Source organism: Primulina tabacum, chromosome 1 (assembly GCF_025594145.1).
Source record: "Primulina tabacum isolate GXHZ01 chromosome 1, ASM2559414v2, whole genome shotgun sequence".
NCBI lineage: Eukaryota > Viridiplantae > Streptophyta > Magnoliopsida > Lamiales > Gesneriaceae > Primulina > Primulina tabacum.
This window is the reverse complement of record NC_134550.1, coordinates 6,196,251-6,211,731: the sequence shown is the minus strand read 5'-3', so window position 1 is coordinate 6,211,731 and position 15,481 is coordinate 6,196,251. Positions and strand designations below refer to the sequence as shown.

Below are 15,481 nucleotides of genomic sequence, written 5' to 3'. Positions count from 1 at the left end.
TTTTTATTATATTTTTTATAAATTAATTTCATATATTTTTATTATTTTCAATCATTTTAAAGAAAATAAATTGTAATGCACATCTATCTTAAATTAAATTTTTATAAATTTCTAATCTTGTTAATTAATTCTTTTATGAAAATAAATATTTATTAAATTCTAATTTATTTTGTTTAATGATTACCGTAATATTTGCAAATATATTTCTAATAAATATATTTAAATTAATTTTAATAAATATAAATTATAATTATAAATATTTAATTATCTATCAAATTATTTTAAGAATATTTATAATTATTTTAAAAACAATAATATTGTAATTATTACTAAATTTTATTTAACATTAATATTCAAAATATTATTGCTATTTTAATTATTAAAGTAAATGCATATTTACAAATTTATTTCTAATAAATATATTTAAATTAATTTTAATAAATGTAAATTATAATTATATATTTAATTATCTATCTAATTATTTTAAGAATATATATTTAATTAACACTTGTGTCATTTTGGTCATTGCAATAAAATTTACAAAATTAATCTATCATTTTAAAATCATATCAAACATCATGTTATTTATCCCACCATACTATTAATTCATATCTCTCATTTTTTAATCACTCTAATTACTAATCATTTACTTATCTCATCACACGTACCAAACGGAGCCTAAAAAAGTCATGACATCTATGTAAGTTTCCTTCTAAAAATTCATGGCAGCATCCGCGCGCCTGCCTGCGGCCACTACATAGGAGATTTCCAACCGACAACATGGACTCTAATAAAAAAGGACAAAAAGTGAAAATTACAAGTTGTAGGCTAGGACTAAATAAAAATGCAAATTCAATTGAAAAAAATATAAATTACATAATCAAAAATATAATTTTCTCTTTTATTTTTGGTAATAAAACTTAGACGATTAATCTATAAAGATAAGAGCATGAACATATATGGTCGATCATGGCTTCTACTAGTTGTATGCTGCATAAAATGACTTTATGTCAACTCCCAATATGCCTGTAAAACTATAATTTATTTGATTTTAAATAATAAAAAAATAAGAAGGAAATGTTGTATGAATTATTATATAAATTTTTAGTGTATTTTTCTGATGATACCTTTAATATTCAATTTTTGCTTTCCGAAGTCTTAAATTGACCGATTTCCTTTCCCTTTTCACTTTTGTGAATCCAAACACTGTAAAGAAACTTAATCGACTTTTCTATATGAGGAAAAAAATAAATTAATTAAACTTGGTTTAATTTCTCTTATATGACAAAAATTATTTGAGATAATTGCCCTGATCGATCACAGCAACTTTTCGAATCCAAGAACACAAAAATGGCATGCATATGATTATACTGCAAAACTTATATATGTGATTTATTAATAAATATAGTAAGAAATGGCGAAAAAGAAAGTTAAAATATCAAACATATTTTATAATTCATATTAATACATTGTTTGTTCTCCAAACATCTTTGAGTTTCCCAGATATGTAAATCCCGTCGTCTCGCACCTCATAAACGCAGTCAGTATCACATGGATTAGTACGTTGAGCGTTGTAGACTTCGAAAGCCGAATTCTTGTTTTGCCACCATAGGTGACAAAAAAACATAGTCCTAAAGTGTTTCACACAAAAACTGAATTCGAATACTTGATCCTTAGTCAGCGTATGATTTCCAAGATCGTCGTCTTTAGAAGCACAGTGCACCACCATAGGATCGGTGTTGGGAGGAAGCCTGTCGAAAATATAAATATGAATCCTAGGTTGAAGAAAGCATCCATGAGGATCTTCTGCATGAAGCCAAGTCGGGAAAAGAATGAAGAGGAAGGTGTATTTGATCATACTGCTAGAGTACGTATTTTCTTCTACGTTTTGTGGCCATATATATAGTGTCCACCTCTGTGCTCACTGCTAAGTGTCTTGAAAATTTAAAAAAAAAAATTGCTTAGCTTGTGGGCATGTGGACACATTATCTTTTTGTGAAAAAATTGTCAAATTCTTCTGGTAAGTTGTCATGCTTTTTTTTTTCCATTGTCTGACTTATCAAAATTTGGTGTTAATATTGTAACTTTGTTTTTTCTTTGTTCTTAGTCTTATTTTGTCAAATCACTGACCACGGGCGGAGCCACATTAATTTATACCAAGGCTTGGCCCAATTTTTTTTAAAAAAATTTATATATAAATTTTGTATAATTTTGGAATAATATGATATTAGTCCAGGTAGATCAATTTAAAATATTAAAAGATTCTAGAGTTTAAAATTCTAACCCGGACAGAGCTATATTTCTGGCTTCGCCACTGCATATGACACCAAACAATGGTGATATAGCATAAAAAAAACTTTTACGTTTCTTGCGCTACGACAACATCCGACGAAATAGGACTAAAAACAAAACAAAAACAAAATCAGACTACTAAGAACCGATTTGACTTGTTAGAAAACAAAACCAGAAAACAAGATGACTTCGATCACTAAATTTATTAATTTCCCATAATATTTTTTTTTGTTTTTTCCCGAAACCCAATTAATTTTGTATCTACATCATTTTTGGTGTTAAGTTGTTTTCGCGAAAAATTAAAGTTAGAAAGTTGATTAATTAAAATAATTATCTATGTACGTAGGATAATTTTTATGATTTTTTAAAAAGGTTATGGTGTTTAATTATTATATTTTTGTTGTTGTATATTTGAAATTATTTGATAATGTTGTGGTTACTCTAATCTCCTAATCTATTTGTATTATAGTATAAACAGATGAGAGAATCATCAAACACTTTTAACAACGACCTCATATATTACAAATTATAGGCTACTGCGTTGATCCGAGAATTTACACAGTGTGCATCGAAGTGTAGTGACTATGTATCTCATTATCGTAAAACATAATTATATAATATCTTTCGGAAATTATTAGTCAAGATGCTTTGGTATTAAAATGATTATGCTTATGAAATCATTTTTGACAATTTTGTAAAAAGATTAAACTAAATTTATGTAAAGATAAAATTCACTCTCTCTTTGAGAGAAGAGTTTTTTTTTCCTAAAAAAAAAAGTCAACTAGATTCACATGGCATTAATGTAAAACCCCACATTTTCAACTTTGATGACTAAATTAAATTAGTCAAAAATATTTTGTTGTAGCATCAACAATTTCCTCAAGTAGTATAGGTTTTATTTTTGTAAATTTTTTTTTAAACTTCATCTGAAAGTTCTTTTACCAATCTATTATCATTTGGAAATCATATTCAAATCACATGTTTGAAATACCTTAAAGCTCGAAAGAAATCCCAGAATTCGTGCAAGGAGGAAATCCTATACTTGGTGCATCCATCAACTTTCCATTCTTTACCACTCCTCCTCAAGTTTAAAATAATATGTTGATAATTCCTAACTTGCCAAGTGAATTCGAAAAATGTTACGAACTCAACGGCTTCGTAAAAACATTGGCTGGTTGTTGTGATGTGGGAATACGAGTCATTTCGATTATTCCTTCTTGAACTTTTTTTTCTCGTACAAGATGACAATCAATTTCTATGTGTTTTGTTCGTTGTATAAAAGTGGATTTGAAGCAATATGTAGTGCCACTTGATTGTCACAATAAAAATCGGCTGGATTTGAGTGTTGAATGACCAAATTTTGGAGGATATATTTTAACCAAGTAATTTCACAAGAAATTGCAGCCATGAATCGAGATTCCACTTCTACACTAGATTGTGATACCGTACATTGTGACATTGAATTTAAAATAAACTTATAGTGAAATTGAATTTCTAGAGTAGAAAATGTGATTGAAATCAGATTTCACTGATTTCCTTTTGCTTTTCACTTTTGCGAATCCAAATTAATTTGGTGGAAAGAATTTCAATTCATTTTTCTCTTTGGGAAAAAAAAATAACTTTGTTTCTCTAAATGGCAAAAAAAAAAAAACAATTTTAGATAGCATGGGACAACAATATTTTCGAATCCACGCAAATCCAAAAACACGAATTATAATATCACTTAGTTGCAAAAACTATATAATATATAAATAAACATCACATAAGAATCATTACACTTGAGAAACAAGAGCCTCACCAAGACAAAGCAAAATTTTAATATCAAACAAATTATATTCCTGATGTTCATATGTTATTTATTCTCCAACCACGTTTGAATTCCCCAGACAAATAAATCCCGTCCTCCTTAGCCTCCCAAACGCAGTCGAAATCATCACACGGATCATAGAACCACAAAGCGTTGTAGGCACGAAAGCCCGCGTCTCTATTTTTCCACCACACATGACAGAAGAATAAAGTTGTAAACGGTATCACACAGAAACCAAATTCTAGTTCTTGATTTGTAGTCAGCGTATGATTTCCGAGATCATCGTTTTTAGAAGCACAATGGGCTATCATAGGTTCGGAATTGGGAGGAAGCCTGTTAAAGACATGAACACGAACCTTAGGGTAAAAAAAGCATCCATAAGTATAATTTGAGTGGAATAAAGTTGAGAAAAGAATGAAAAACAGGAAGGGGAATTTGATCATAGTGTTAGAATACATAATATTTATAACTGATTAGTTATACTTTGGTGGTTATATATAAATAATTAGGCAAAAACTTGTGTGTGCTGGTCTCACATATCGTATTTTGTTAGACAGATCTCTTATTTGGGTCATCCATGAAAAAATATTATTTTTTATGCTAAGAGTATTATTTTTTATTGTAAATATCGGTAGGATTAACCCGTCTCACAGATAAAGATTCGTGAGACTGTCTCACAAAACACCTACTCAAATAACTATTTACTTTCACAAAACCAATTTATGGGATTGTAATAAATGTGGCTATTAGATGTGAATATTATTACAAATTATTTTAAAGAGATTAACTTTATTAATTGATGGAGATAAATTTCACTACCCCTTTTAGAAAAAAAAACTAAATTAAATTGCCAAAATCGTTGGCTAGATTCACATGCATTCCCCCATATTTTCAACCTTAAAGACCAAGTTTAGAATATTTTGTTGTGTGTCTACAAAGTACTCAAGTTCTTTTTATATGAAACCGTTCCTCTTGTATGTGTAAAAAATAGGTAACTCATGTATAGTATAATTGAATTTAATAAAAACTAATAACTACATGTGGCCTATTGGAGTGTGATAATTGCTCATGATCGATCGAAATATGATATTAATTACAACTGTCGTGAGGTTTAAAATATTGGGATAACACTCTTATAACCACAAACTATTATTTTTTTATAAAATGAAAAGCGTTTAATCCTACTTGCACCTTTTCAAATTTTAATTGTGAAGTTTAAGGAGATATGTATGATGGCTTTTAATAAATTATCAGTAATTTTTAAGTTGATATCTTCCTCCTCTTGATCAATAAGGCATACATATAAATATAGATCAAGTTAGTTAGCTCCAAGTCAATGTCTGATAGACAAAAACAAGAACATTTTCCTCATTACCATCATGATTGAATCCTTGCATCAATTATTTATTGGTTCATTATTGTAATATATGCCATCCTATATGTCATCCAAGAAAATAGAATCACCCCTCTTACGCGTAACTGAATTGGTTTAGTGTGTGAAATTCGGGACCAAGGTCCCAAGTTCGAATCTCACGATAATCTTATCTACTTCAGCTTGTCCGCAGGTTACCTGATGTGTGTGATTTACAGAATTTTATAGATATAAGGGGTTTACCTAATGTATATATGAAAGATAGGCTACAAAAATAATAAATACATACAATGTCATGCAAATCATATCAACTTCTCAAAACCCCATTATACTTCATATAAAGCAAATCGTTCAGTTTTATTTTTTTTGGCTACACTGTATGATTTAATTTCTTTAGAAGTGAAACTACAAAAATAATTTTAATTTTAATTTTAATTTTAATTTTATAGTAATATTTAATTAATACTTCAATACTTTATTAATAGTTACATGCCCAGAAATGTTCCAGTAGAAATGAAAGGAAAAGAAAACGGATTATGTTCATTATTACAATAAAAATATCGATTACCGGTGATTTTGTGACCTTTTTTGTGTAATTTCCAGGAGTATTTCCAAAAAAATCAACTATATTATACATTGTTAGCTCTGTGATTTCACGATAAAGTAATCCACTAATTTATTTTATTCTCAGTTTTGGTCCATTAATCATTTAAAGTTTGGTTTTGATGTAATAATATGATTTTTTTCAGTTTTAATCATATTAAACCGGAATGTTAACTTGACATTGGAAAATGCACGTATCTAACACAATGTCAGCAATTAGACCAAAAGAGAACAAATGAATAGTTAGTACAAGATGAAAGTTTAACAAATTAATAAACTAAATAATACAATTTAATGGATAAAAAAATATTCTTCCGGTTCTATCTTGCATTTTACCGCCTTTGCATATCCTTAATATAAACGGACAGAAATCCCATCACAACTTCTATATCATTTCATATATCAGAATTCCAACAGAACTCCGGGTTTAAGAAATGGCCACAACATACAAAGGTCAATGGAATTGTATCGACAACCTGTGACCTTCCTGTTAGAATTATTAGGTTTTTTTTCTCCATTATTTATTCATTTATTATTAAGTGAGTCATCAGTTGTTAACTTATCTAGTTGGTTGTTAGCTTATCTAGCTGGTTGTTGGGCAGATCCTAGTTTTATGCTAGGTTTCTGTTTCAGTTTTTTTCTCCCTTCTGTACTATATAAGCTTGCGGCTATTTTTTCAATAAAGATATGTGAATTATATTCTCAAAACCTACATGGTATCAAAGCGGCGTCTCTTTCTCTTTCATGGCAGCAAACGCCGGCAATAGAGGTGTAACCTTTGGCACATTCGGATTAACATCTGAGTCAGAGGTAACCTCAGGAAATACCGCTCCTACCTCTATACGCGACATGACGTCTAACTCGATTCAAATTACTATCCATCGGTTAAATGGTCAGAATTTTCTGGAGTGGTCTCAATCAGTGAAATTGGCAGTTGATGGACGAGGAAAACTGGGATAATCTTACTGGAGAAACAGCCAGACCTGCAAAGACAGAGCCAACCTTCAAGACATGGAGGTCGGAGAACTCTCTGGTCATGGCATGGCTTCTCAATTCAATGGAACTCTCCATTGCCAAACCCGACATGTTTATGAAGACCGCGAAAGAGGTGTGGGATTCTGTCAGAGAGACCTATTCAGATTCTGAGAATTCTTCCCAGATCTTTGAGTTGAAAACAAAACTCTGGAACTTGAAGCAAAATGATAGGAAGTTACAATCTACTACAACGAGATGGTGGCCCTATGGCAGGAACTAGACCAACATTATGATGATGTGTGGGAGAGCAATGAGGACTTTGCGAGGCAGAAGAAGAGGGAAGAGAATGATCGTATCTATGTATTCTTGGCTGGAATGATTCAAGACTTGGATGAAGTCAAGGGGAGAATACTTGGCTGAAGACCTCTTCCATCAATCAGAGAAGTCTTCTCTGAAATTCGCCAAGAAGAAAGCAGAAAAAAGGTTATGAATAACCAGGTGATACATGAGACTAATGGAGGATCTGCGAATGATACATCTGCCCTTGTGTCCCGCGGTAATGATCCAGGATACAACCTCGACAAAAAGAAGAAACCATGGTGTGATCATTGCAAAAAGGCATGGCATACTCGTGAGACGTGTTGGAAGCTTCATGGAAAGCCCGCTGACTGGAAGAAACGTCCTGAGAGAGCCCTGCAAACTACTTCTGAACCGACACAAGGGACAACAACCAACTCTGGACAGTTTTCGTTCACTAAGGACCAGATAGATCAGCATCTCAGGTTACTTAAAACAGCAAACCCAACACCTTCAAATTGTACCCTTGCTCAAAATGGTAAAGTCCCTGGTATGTCTCTCTTGTGTTCACAGCCTGATTGTACCTGGATCATAGATTCAGGTGCAACTGACCATATGACCGGGTCCTCTATATTTTTTTCTACCTATAAACCATGTGCAGGAAATAGGAAAGTTAGGATTGCAGATGGCTCCTTCACTCCTATTGCAGGAATGGGAGACATTAAACTGTCATCCACCATAACCCTGCTAAATGTTCTTCACGTCCCTAAATTGTCATGTAGCCTTATCTCAATAAGTAAACTAACACGTGACCTTCAATGCCAAGCTAAATTTAATGATTCTCATTGTGACTTTCAGGATGTGGCATCGGGGAAGATGATTGGCAATGCTAGAGAATGCGGTGGTCTTTATATTCTTGATGGGGAAACCGACTCTTGTAAACTTGCTCAGGATTTTTTCGGTTTGAAAACTACGTTTATTGATCCGAATAATGAGATTTATTTATGGAATTTCCGTTTAGGACATCCTAGTTTCCATTATATGCAACATTTGTTTCCCAAGTTATTTTTGAATAAAAATCCTTCTATATTTAAATGTGAAATTTGTGCCTTGGCAAAACATCATAGATCTTTTTATCCTCCAATACACTATCAACCGAGCAGACCCTTCTCACTAATCCATAGTGATGTTTGGGGTCCCTCTCGTGTCATTAGCTGTTTTGGTAAAAGATGGTTTGTAACGTTCATAGATGATCATACTCGTGCATGTTGGGTGTTTTTATTGAAAGAAAAATCAGAAGTGGAGACTGTTTTTAAAAACTTCAACCATATGATTAATACTCAGTTCCAGACAAATGTGCAAATGCTAAGAAATGACAATGGAGGAGACTATTTTAAGGAAACTTTAGGTCAATTTTTTAAAGAGAAGGGTATTGTTCAACAAAGTTCATGCACTGATAGTCCACAACAGAATGGTGTCGCTGAGAGAAAAAATAGGCACATTTTGGAATAACTCGTGCACTCCTATTCACCAATAAGGTTCCTGAATACTTGTGGGGAGAAGCAGTCTTGACTGCAGTATATTTGATGAATAGGGTGCCTTCTAAGGTGTTAAATTTTCAGACTCCTCTTGATAAACTTAAGGAACACTTTCCAAACTCTAAATTGTTTTCAAATTCCCTCACCTTGCGCACGTTTGGTTGTACTGTTTTTGTGAGAAATTTGGATAGAAACATGAGTAAGTTAGATCCTAAGACAAAAAAATGTGTGTTTGTAGGGTATGGCTCTACTCAAAAAGGTTATAAGTGTTTTGATCCAATGTCAAAAAAACTGTATATTTCTTTCGATGTAACGTTCTTTGAAGATAGATCATATTTTGGGCCTCATCTTCAGGGGGAGTTCAGAGGTGTTGAAGATTCGGAAATATTTCTTTTTACTATTTCAAACCAAAATGATAAAAATATCCTAAGTAATGACTCCTCTTCTGAACATAATAAAGGGACAACCAACACTCTAGAACAAAACCCTATAAATCTGGATGAAAATTCCGAATTATATAAGGAATCGACTATTTCTCCATCGACTCCTAAAAACATGGGATACATTGACCACACAAGTGTGGAGAACAATAATAAACCGCATAATAATGAAATTGGACCTGATGGTCAAAATAATTCTCAAAGTTATCCGATTAGTAAAATCAATAATCAAAAAGGAGAATTCTACGAGCAAGTCTACCGGAGAAGATTTCCAAATCAAGAAGTTAGAGACAACGTACCTCTTCATTCTCAAGCGTCTGACCAAGAGCCATCTCCTGAAGGTAAGGTCTCAAACCCCCTTGATCTCCCGATTGCCCTTAGAAAAGAAAAAAGGTCTTGTGCTAAATACCCTGTATTTAACTTTGTTACCTACAATAGATTGTCCCCAAAATTCTCAACCTTTTCAGGAAATGTTTCCTCTGTACACATACCAAAAAATATACAAGAAGCCCTAGAAAGTCCTGAGTGGAAGAAAGCTGTTTATGAGGAGATTGGTGCCCTTGAGAAGAATCAGACGTGGGCAATGGAGAATCTGCCTAAAGGAAAAACAACCGTGGGATGCAAGTGGGTTTTTACACCCAAGTTCAATGCCGAGGGAAGCCTTGAGAGGTACAAGGCACGGCTGGTTGCAAAGGGGTTCATTCAGACCTACGGTATTGATTACTCAGAGACATTTGCTCCAGTCGCTATGATGAATACAGTTCAGATCTTGTTGTCAATTGCAGTCAATCTGGACTGGCCTTTACAGCAGCTTGATGTAAAGAATGCCTTCCTAAATGGCAACCTAAACGAGGAAGTGTTCATGGATCCCCCTCCCGGCTTTGAAACTAACCTCGGGACCTAGGTATGCAAGCTACAAAAGGCCCTATATGGACTTAAACAGTCCCCAAGGGCATGGTTTGGCAGATTCACAAGTTTCGTTCTGGATCAAGGATACCTACAAGCTCAATCCGATCATACTATGTTCATGAATTTCTCAGGTTCAAGAGTCTCAATTTAATTGTCTATGTGGATGATATTATTCTCACAGGTGATGACAAAGAGGAAATAAGTTCACTAAAAACTAGACTATCCAAAGAATTCGAGATCAAAGACCTAGGAGGACTAAAGTACTTTCTGGCCATGGAATTCGCTCGGTCCGAGAAGGGACTTGTTGTTTCTTAGCGCAAGTATATACTCGATCTCCTGGAGGAAACTGGTATGAGTGGGTGTAAACCAGTAGATACTCCTATTGATGCAAACAAGAAACTTGGCGAGATGAGCTGCAAATCTCCGGCCAATGTGCATCAGTATCAGAGGCTAGTCAGCAAACTGATTTACCTCTCTCATACTCGACCCGACATAGCTTTTGCGGTTAGCCTTGTCAGTCAATTTATGCATGCGCCGTCTGGAGATAATCTTGAAGCAGCAAATAGGATCTTAAGGTACCTGAAAGGATGTCCGGGCAAAGGACTTTGTTTCAAGAAGAGTGGCAGCAGGAATGTTGAGGTATATACCGATGCTGATTGGGCCGGTTCTGTGACAGATAGGAAGTCTACATCGGGTTACTGCACATTTCTATGGGGAAATCTATCACGTGGAGAAGTAAAAAGCAAAGTGTGGTAGCTCGTAGTAGTGCAGAGGCTGAGTTTAGGGCAATGGCTAATGGGATAACTGAAGTTTTGTGGGCTCAACGTGTTATGAAAGATTTGAAGCTCGAGGTTACATTACCGATCAGATTATATCGTGACAATAAGGCGGCGATTAGTATAGCTCACAATCCAGTTCAGCATGACCGAACCAAACATATTGAAGTAGACAGGCACTTCATAAAGGAGAAATTGGATCAAGGTCTTATCTGCACACCATTTGTTCCTTCCTCAGAACAGGTGGCTGATATCTTCACAAAGGGCTTGTTCAAACCTGTGTTCGAGGGTCTTGTAAGCAAGTTGGGCATGTTTGACATTTATGCACCAACTTGAGGGGGAGTGTTAGAATTATTAGGTTTTTTTTCTCCATTATTTATTCATTTATTATTAAGTGAGTCATCAGTTGTTAACTTATCTAGTTGGTTGTTGGGCAGATCCTAGTTTTATGCTAGGTTTCTGTTTCAGTTTTTTTCTCCCTTCTGTACTATATAAGCTACGGCTATTTCTTCAATAAAGATATGTGAATTATATTCTCAAAACCTACACTTCCATCAATAATGGTTAAAATCATAAATTTGTACTTATAATTCATCAGGCTTCTTTCAAATAATTTCCCACTAATGGGCAATCTGCTTTGATAACATAGATTTATGAAATTTTGAAATCCAGAGAACTATGGGATATGGAGATTATTATACATAAATTGCGTTTCACACCACTGGGATCCTTCTTAGGACTCAAGTCTAAAAACTCTCCCAAAAACACCATCTTTGAAGTGTTGTGTCTGTGTATCCATGTAATACATATATAGATATATACATATATATATATATATATATATATATAGATATATTTGTCAATCTCAGTTCCTTTCTTTTTACCTCATAAACTTCTTCATTGAAGTCCAGCAATCACATCTTTACTCAAATTTTATTGTGTGCATGCATTTCCACTCAATTACTCTTCACAAGGCAGGGCTTCCATAGCCTCCATTCCAACCACTTGTTATCCCCTATAATGTGATCCACAAACCTTCTCTTCAAACCCTCGTCTGCTGATTTATCTTCTACATAGTCCGCTGGGGAGCTTGCCACAGTAACTTCAGGGCTTGCGACAGGGATAACGGTTGAATCAACGACCCGGTTCACCATTTCGAGAATTTCACTCATTCGCGGCCGGTTCTTGGGGTGCCGGATTAGACACCTATTGGCAATTGCTGCCAACTTTTGGGCGGATTTGATATCATACTTCCCATTGAGTCGGGGGTCCAGTATCTGTTCGAATTTCTTCAGGTCAACAAGGTGTGGCCTCACCCAGTCCAAGAGCTTTTGCTCATTCTTGGGTCGGTTTCTGTCCATAGGGCGTCTCCCAGTTATAAGTTCATAAAGAAAGATTCCGTAGCTCCACACGTCACTCTTGGATGTGAGTCGCCCCGTTTGAATATATTCTGGAGCAGCATATCCAACTGTTCCTACAACCTGTTTGATACAGAGAAAGATTGCCGGTTTCAAATGTTTTAAATAAATGCATGGCAGTTTTTAAGTAAAATAATCTTATGCATGAATGTATGTGAATCTCATACGGCAGTCGAGACATGGCTTAATCCATCTGCAGGACCCAACCTCGCCAACCCGAAATCCGACAGCTTTGCATTCCATCGATCATCTAATAGTATATTTGAAGACTTGAAATCTCTAAAGATAATCTGCATCAAAGTAACTCAAAAATGAATATGATACCAAGAGGCCACGTTTCCAATCAAAAGTGAAACGACAATTCGGTAAAATATAAAATTTGTCAAACAGAATCCATGCGCTTGTTTTAGTGAACATACAATTTTTAACAGTCTAAAATAGATGATTTCAGATTCCATCTCAAATCTCACTTTCGACGGGTTCGATGGCCAGGGAATGATATATTCATTATCCATCATGTCAAAATAATATAAGTTATCTCCATTTCTTAACGCTAATATTTACTTTTGAGTTTTTGAATACATTGGTAAATGATAAAGCTTCAAAATTTGATACATTCTCACAGTTCTCTTACATAAAGAATATTTATGTTATCTTCCTTCCACTTTTTTTGGTAATCTTGGTTTGTAACATGACACAATATGTCTCTGAACTTATATTAATACAATTACCTGAAATTCCATGCCCTCGTGAAGGTATGCTAAGCCTCGTCCAGCATCTTGGGCTATACACAATCTAGTTTCCCATGGCAAAGTGGCCTCAAATCGACTCGATAAACGATCTTGTACGCTCTGGTTAGGCATATATTCATAAACCAGAAGGCGTTGGATTCCTCGTTCATCATCCTCAGCACAGTAGCCTATGAGTTTGACAAGATTTGGATGCTCAACAACGCCAAGAACGTTTACTTCAGTCACCCATTCCTTGTGTCCCTGCACAAATAACATGTTGAAGGTGCAAAGTCATTAGTTCGCATTGCGATTAATAATCTTGAATATTCTCTCTCATTAGCCATAATTGACTTGTACAAAAATGCAATGAGGTAACTGTAAAGCTTCAAGACCATGGGTCCATGCAACCAAGATCATATGATGGGGTCTGCCATCAACTAATTTGCATGTCATCATTTTATGAAAATATTTGCCCCTGGTAGTTAGAGGAGTCATGTGTAGTTTCAATAACGTTAGCATATGCCTCACAATGTTGATGAGGTATGACAAAAAGAGCTTGCCTGCAATCCTCTTCTGCTGAGTTGTTTGACAGCAATGTTGACCCTTTTACTCGAATCATTAGTCTCCCGGAGAACACCCCTATAAACGGCACCAAATCCCCCTTCTCCAATCATCAGAGATCGGCTAAAATTCTTGGTGGCTTCTTTAAGGTCAGCAAAGGCAAACACCCTAAGATTGCTACTCCTCTGAGAAAAGCTCGCAAATGAGATCTTAGCCGAGGATGCATTGCTCACATCCGATATAATCTGAGAATTGCATTCCGACCCAGATTTCATTACATCTTGATCCGTAGATATTGAAGTCGAAGACAGAGGTAATGTACAAGATTTTGCAGTCTTCGGCTCCTCATTTTTATAGGAGAACTGAAAGCACTTCATAGCCCTCCAAATTCTGTTTATTGCTGCATATTGGCAACAAGAAAATCATCACTAGAAGAAAAAGAAAATGATAAAAAGATTATTTCCCTTTACCCATCATCAGAAGGATCAAAACAGGACTTATCCAGGGGCGGGAATGTATCGTCCTCTCACTCGAAAAAGATTAAAAAATTTATGCTGAAGTTTTGTTAAAATCTAAACTTGGCCAACCAAATAACATAAACCCCTCCCCCCAACCACACCATATATCACCCCTGCAAATATCATAAACAAGCAAATGCTGCATTGCATTTCAAGAAGAAGATGAAATTGGAGATTGGTCAACTCATCGCAATTCATGATCTAGATACATTTTGCTTAATACACACAAACATTCTACCTACTTTCGATTGTGACGCTATTAGATACATACAATAACAATACATACAGAGCATCAAGTCAGAAAAGAACTTGACAAATTTCCATTTGAAAAGCGACCATTTTTCCTTGCCGAACCCCTAATTTTACATGATTTCAAGAATCCGAAAACCATCAATAACCTCCCAACACAAAATGCATATCAATCAACTTCAGAGTACCAATGTTCAGGCAAGAAGAAGAACCAAAAAAGTAACAGTAAAACTAAATAAAAACTTCACCTTTCTCAGAGTCACTCGCAAGCAATATCTGTGTGACGCAACCTTCAAACTTTTTGTTTTCTGCGCTTATTTCAATTGAAATCAAGAAATCTTGAAAAGGGCATTTACAGAATGCATGCGCAGCAACGAGGATCTCATGATCTATGCAAGTCAATGGCAAGCAGTTGGAGTTCTGCTCACCAACTTTTCATCCCCTATTTTTAAACTACATTAAATTAAGATAAGGAGTGAATGACAGGTGTGGTGTAATGTATGTATAGAACGAGATTTGCTTCATCTCAAAGGAAAGAAATTAAAATTTATGTCAACATTTTAGAGATTTAAAATATTCATTTATTGAGGAAAAGAAAATTATTTATAGAGATTTAAAATATTCATTCATTGACTTTAGAGGATGAGCGAGCTAGATGATAAAAAAACTGTGTATGTATGTATGGTGGGGGAACACTGAGGAACAATTCGTGGTGTTTTTCTTTTGATTATTTATTTTGAATTAATTGCAATTTGACTTGCACCAAAATTATGTTTGGAATCTTACTTCGATTTGTAGGAATATTGGGTCCGCGGATACTATTACCAAATGGTCCGCAGAATCTTGTCAACACTCGGGAACCATTTAGACTTGGAGATGGCAGCAGTGATAATGTATGTGGTATGGAATGGAAAGAGATAACCAGCAGATTTAATGTTTTCTTCTGCTATGGATATTCATTCACAATGGCTTGCGACGCATCATAGAACAGTTCA

At 34.6% G+C, this 15,481-nt stretch overlaps 1 protein-coding gene across 1 annotated transcript; it reads right to left on the bottom strand.

The window, feature by feature from the left end:
• Positions 1-11,573: 11,573 nt before the first annotated feature.
• On the bottom strand, positions 11,574-15,034 carry LOC142537601 (serine/threonine-protein kinase PCRK1-like). Its single transcript, XM_075643109.1, has 5 exons — positions 14,735-15,034; positions 13,719-14,119; positions 13,159-13,419; positions 12,595-12,717; positions 11,574-12,490 (listed from the first exon to the last, which is right to left on the bottom strand). The coding sequence occupies exons 2-5, from the start codon at positions 14,094-14,096 to the stop codon at positions 11,966-11,968; spliced, it is 1,287 nt and encodes a 428-aa protein (XP_075499224.1). The 5' UTR covers positions 14,097-14,119; positions 14,735-15,034; the 3' UTR covers positions 11,574-11,965.
• Positions 15,035-15,481: the final 447 nt, after the last annotated feature.

What these genes read in the sequence shown, in the direction of transcription:
- LOC142537601 (XM_075643109.1), bottom strand. Translation starts at nt 14,096, where the DNA reads ATGAAGTGCTTTCAGTTCTCCTATAAAAATGAGGAGCCGAAGACTGCA. An exon ending in TCAGCAGAAGAGGATTGCAG is followed by an intron (nt 13,420 to 13,718) that starts GCAAGCTCTTTT and finishes TTATTTGTGCAG; the next exon opens with GGACACAAGGAATGGGTGAC. An exon ending in TAAGCCATGTCTCGACTGCC is followed by an intron (nt 12,491 to 12,594) that starts GTATGAGATTCA and finishes TGTATCAAACAG; the next exon opens with GTTGTAGGAACAGTTGGATA.